Source organism: Triticum dicoccoides, chromosome 4B (assembly GCF_002162155.2).
Source record: "Triticum dicoccoides isolate Atlit2015 ecotype Zavitan chromosome 4B, WEW_v2.0, whole genome shotgun sequence".
NCBI classification, from domain to species: Eukaryota; Viridiplantae; Streptophyta; class Magnoliopsida; order Poales; family Poaceae; genus Triticum; species Triticum dicoccoides.
The window spans coordinates 681698299-681703433 of NC_041387.1; the positions used below are offsets into that span (position 1 = coordinate 681698299).

Here is a 5135-nt window from a genome sequence, read left to right on the forward strand (position 1 = left end):
TTGAGGATGGGAGAAAAGAATTTATCACACCGCGTAAGCATAGCCTATTACACGAGTAATTCTTTAATTTATGACCCACGTCAACTATTCTCAACATGAAGAATTATGCTTTCAGCCAGACCATCTTTGCAAAATGGCTAAGAAATATTTGCATTGTTTAGTTCGCGGCTTTGCTATTTTATTTCCTCCTGCACTGTGCTCTCCACTCATGATGATGGCGTATTTTTTGCCCGGTGTTAATGCGAGGCATATGTAGGACTGGGAATCTATTAGGTTAACTATTGTGACCAGCTTGTTTCAAAAAAAAAAAACTATTGTGACCAGTTTATTAACCAAGAACCGAAAGCATAAATAGTTAATTTTCTAACTTGGGACATTTTTTCCATGGATATGTAACAATCTTCTCAAAATCTAGAACAGTTTTATCCTAAACCTAATTTTTTTCTTAAACCTAGAACATTGTCCTACTTAATCTTAATTTATACAAAGACTGCAAGTCTTGTAGGTAGAATCCTAAATTTGCAAATTAGAATAAAAATGAGGCATTCTAGTGAGCATGCATCTAATTAGATAGTATCGGATGTAATGTAATAGTGGAGGAGACACATTCCCTCCCCTTGACCAACCTGATTATTTTCTTTATTGGTATAAGATTTCTCTTAAACCTTATAACTTATTTAAAATTACTTCATTATGAATTAGGTGTTATGCCGACCACATAAAAAATTAACCTAGAAGCTACAGCAAAAATTACTCCATGATGGAGTCTTTGAATTGCAATAATGGAGCTTTACAGATTGTGTTACATCTAACTTGAACAGCGGCGACAACTAATGGATCCCTTCCAAACAGCAGTCTCGGATCTGGCGAGGTGTGAATCCTGATGATGTAGCCTGAAAATAGATCACAAGCATATGGAAAAAGGATCACTAAACATCATGAGCTATTAAAAGTGTACGAGGAGAAAATCTGAAAATAACAGTCAATTATTTTATAGAACCTACACTTGTTCTTCGGAACAAATGGTAACAATCATGATGTCATATTAGAGCTTATTCAGGACATCTTTTTTACTAAAGGGAGTACTATGTTTCAGCAAAATTGTCAAACTATGTCTACACATTTAGCATACTATTATCTCTGTCATCTCAACCTACACAGCTTTGCACCTTGTTAAAATCCTAACCGTCAAAATTTATGCCATAACAATATCTAGGACTTGGATGTTAATGGCTAAAAAGCAGTTTTGCTAAGTCCCCAGTGGTGTTGTACCAAGAATATGGTGGAGTGCTTGAATCCATCATCAGCGTCGACGATCAAAGTCGGACACTGGTCACCAGTCATGCACTGCCTCCGATTCTGAAAGTGGTGAGGATAAGCAGGCCAGACACGAAGTTTGCGGCTGTGGCCATGAGGGCGACGGTCCTGTGCCCATGGTGCAGCGCCGAGCTACAGAACACTCGCACGACCTTGCCGCATCCAGCGGAGAGGGAGCACCGGTAGCGGCTTGTAGGGGATAGACATGCTCGTGGCCGGGGATCACCGGGGAAAGCGTTGGTTGGAGGTGCGTGTCGCGCATGTCGCTTATAGGAAGGAATGTACATGAAAAACTTGCTGCCGCTGAAGAATCATATGAATCAACCTACATGCCTTCACGTGAAGTGAGCAGGTTGCATCAACAAGAGAGAAATCAGATCAATAAGAGTACTAAACAGGGTGGCAGTGGTCAAGAACGGAATTTATCATCTCACCTTGACGCAACAGCTTGGTTCAGATTTGTGGCACTTCTGTAGGTAGCCGAGTCAATCCCGTGAAACCAACCTGAATGACCAAGGCACAAGAGAAAAACAGAGAGACTAAATAAGAACAGCCGTCCATCCAAAACTGAATCTCTGGTGACAAAACTGAATCTCTGCGTGAGCGTTCTTACCATGTCATGTCCGCCGGCTCGGAAGGGGATTCAGTTTCATCTGCAGCGGCATGGCCCTCCCTGGGGAGAAGCACGCGTCCGCGCCGTTCAGGCGACGGCCGCCGGGGCTGCACCTAGGAACCGATAGTAAGGGTAACTGAATGGGAGAGTGCCTCCCAGGATCTTCGCGTCCCCGAGCAGGAGCTCTGTGCCCGTGCCCGATCCAGTGCCGCCGGAGAACCAACCACCGCCGCTCCTCCCTATTCCTTTCTCCTTCCCTTCTGTGCTCTCTCCATCCCTCTCAACTCACTCTTTGCTCTCTCGGAATCGTCTAACTGCAAAAATCTTCTAAATGTGTAAACATGGTGATACTCCTAGGCTATTGGATTAGCTAGAAAAGTTAAGGCATTCGAATATTTGAAAGCTCAGACCTCACAAGGCGAAAACTACTGCTAGTGAAATGCAGTGGAGACTGGAGACAGCTACTGGCACGTATGTGTAAGCAACATGCAAGAAGCTAACTACCACATCAGGGATCTCAGGATGCTCCATGCTTCCGGAGCAAGTTCAATTACCTGTAAGTGATCTTGGAGTAGTGAAATCAAGTATCTCATCTATACTGTATCCATACAGCAACGATCTATAGATATCTATTCTTATACCAAAAGATCAAGTATGAGATCCAGGATTCAGAGTACAGATCTTTAGAGAGATAAATTTTCTTTCACAGCAAAAGCCATCTAACCAAGTCTGATGCCCACTAAAAAACACTATGTTTAATGCATGCATCTCCCAGTGAAACTTATATGAAGATAAATGAAGCAACATGATGATAGAAATCTGGAGATGGCACTAATTGATCTATTGGGTGTCATCTGTAGTTAGTAGGTAAATAAGCACACCCATGTGAACTTGAGGTCCTAGATAGTTTGTACAAATTTTCATATCACCAGACTGCCCCTTTAAACCCAAGCTGAAATACATACTTCCAATCCATGCGGCTGTACCACTGACATAACATGTGGAATTTAGATGGGCAGAAGAACATCAAATAGGTGCTTGCAATTGGGGAGGGGGGGATCTCACCAGATGAGGAGTTCCTGCTGAACATCAAACGGCTCCTCTATTCGGCAAGAAGGAGTCGCCGTTGCCGCCGACGGAGCACGTTGTGCTGCAAGAGGGGAGGGATGAACGGGTTAGGAATCTAGATCGAGCTGGTGGAGGGGAGGGGGCGGCGGGGTTGGTGGTGGTAGATGATGCGGGCGCAGGGGGAGGGGGAGTGGAGGTCGACCTACCACCGGCCGCCTCCGGCGTGAGGCAAGGCGAGGCGGACGACGGGGTGGGTCGCCGCCGCTGCAAAGCGAGGCGAAGCGCCAGAGGCATGGAGTACGAGAGGAGGCATGTGACTTTTTTTCCCAATGGCGAACCGTTTTTCACTTACGGACGTGACTGCGGGTTGAATATCAAATAACGGAGAGACCTTTTCGCAAATTGCCGCGACGGTGAACCCGGAGACCCAATCCGTGCTTTATTATTAGAATAGATATATATATATATATATATATATATATATATATATATATATGTATATGTTACACTATGTTTTACATTCGTAATTTTACGTAACATAAAATATTTTTTACGGTGATTATATTATCTTACGTTTTCTTTTTACGTCTAAAATAAGATAAAATTTACGAAACGTAAAATTATGACGTATTGATGTTAAAATAGATGAGGAGGGGTGAAAAGAAACTATTTCTTACACAGAATGACGAATAGTCAACCCCTATATATAGAAGTACACAACGGTGTTTTATTGAAAAAAGGGTCGCCAAAGAGCCGGTGCTGGACTACGGCGTTTGTTGGCCTCTAAGACCTTGCCGTTTTCATTTGGGCAAAGTTTGTGTCGGCGAAGCTAAAACCAGACCCCCGGAGCCCGTCCTCCACAGCCTCGTCCACCATCTTCCCCATCTCCGGCGTCATGTGGCTGCTCCAATCCCCGGCCACCCCCTTCCTGAAGTAGGCGTCGGCCTTGATGCCATCTACCGTCCTTCCGCCGCCCCGACTCGCCTCCACGTTCTTGAGCTTCTCCAGGCTGCACAGCTCCACGATGGCCTGCGGCACGCCTCGCTCCTCCTCCCCCGGCGAGAAGGCGCACCCCATGAACTCTGCCATCGTCCTCAGGCTCCCCACGGGGTCGCGGAGCATCTCCTCGTACCTGAGGAACAGGACCCTGTCCGGGTGCTCGTTCCGGCCGTTGAGGCTGGCCTCCCAGTACTCGACCACGTGCCGCCACTGTGGGCCGCCGAAGCAGCGCCCCGCGCAGTAGAGCTCCACGGCATCCTGGAGCGGGAAGGACTCGGCGTCGACGCCCACGGCCTCCGACGCCTTCCTGGTGAAGAGCCAGGAGGAGACAAGCGCGTCCTTGGGGTTCCGGCAGACGTACACGATCCGGCTCCGGCTCCGGATGCGCTCGGGGAGGAGGGAGAAGGGCAGGTGCGTGGCGAGCACGCGCGGGGAAGGGAGCGCCTCGAGCTCGGCCGCCGCGGCGCCCACGTCGTCGGCGCGCGCGAGGCTGATCTCGAGGAACGGGACGCAGTCGTGCGGGCTGCGGCGGCCGAGCGGGTGGTCGTCAGCGGACGGTGGGTGCGCGGCGCGGTGCACGGTGGCGTAGGCGAGCGCCTTGAGCCACGTGGTGCCGGACTTGGGGAAGCTGGCGAGGAGCACGTCGTCCGGCCTCGGCGCGAACCGGTCGCGCGCCGCCGGGAGACCGCGCGCCAGCACCGCCTCCGGCAGCCAGAAGCCGGAGTACTGGCGCAGCGCGAACGGCGGGCACCGCGTCTCCAGCGGCAGCTCCGCCATCTCCAGCGCAAAGCCGTCGTCATGAGCAGAATCCATGGCGCTGAGATCTTGAGAGTGCGGGTCGATGGCATGGCAGATATATCTCATCTCGTCATGGTACGTCCGTGTGATTATGGAGATGTCCGCACACATTAATTTGGAGCAAAAGCAGCAGGAAGATATTGGTGGCGTTGTGGTACGGTACCACACTCATCAAAGTGCCAGCGTATCTTGTCTCGTGTCATCACGATCAGAGCATCTCCAAGGACATTTGCCAGCTGAACCAGTGGTGTGTGGCACTGGCTAGAGAGGTGGATCAGTTCGTTATCAGAAAATCACCAGTAACTAGGACATGCAAACTATTAGAGAGAGGAGTGCACAT

At 49.0% G+C, this 5135-nt stretch overlaps 1 protein-coding gene and 1 long non-coding RNA gene across 2 annotated transcripts; both read right to left on the reverse strand.

Moving 5' to 3' along the window:
- Positions 1-617: 617 nt before the first annotated feature.
- On the reverse strand, positions 618-2095 carry LOC119294350. The gene is made up of 3 exons (XR_005143406.1): positions 1931-2095; positions 1752-1821; positions 618-893 (listed from the first exon to the last, which is right to left on the reverse strand). It is a non-coding gene; the product is annotated as an uncharacterized LOC119294350 (long non-coding RNA).
- Positions 2096-3654: 1559 nt separating this feature from the next.
- Positions 3655-4928, reverse strand: LOC119292357 (cytosolic sulfotransferase 7-like). Its single transcript, XM_037571204.1, has one exon. The coding sequence runs from the start codon at positions 4904-4906 to the stop codon at positions 3782-3784; it is 1125 nt and encodes a 374-aa protein (XP_037427101.1). The 5' UTR covers positions 4907-4928; the 3' UTR covers positions 3655-3781.
- Positions 4929-5135: the final 207 nt, after the last annotated feature.

What these genes read in the sequence shown, in the direction of transcription:
- LOC119292357 (XM_037571204.1), bottom strand. Translation starts at nt 4,906, where the DNA reads ATGTGTGCGGACATCTCCATAATCACACGGACGTACCATGACGAGATG.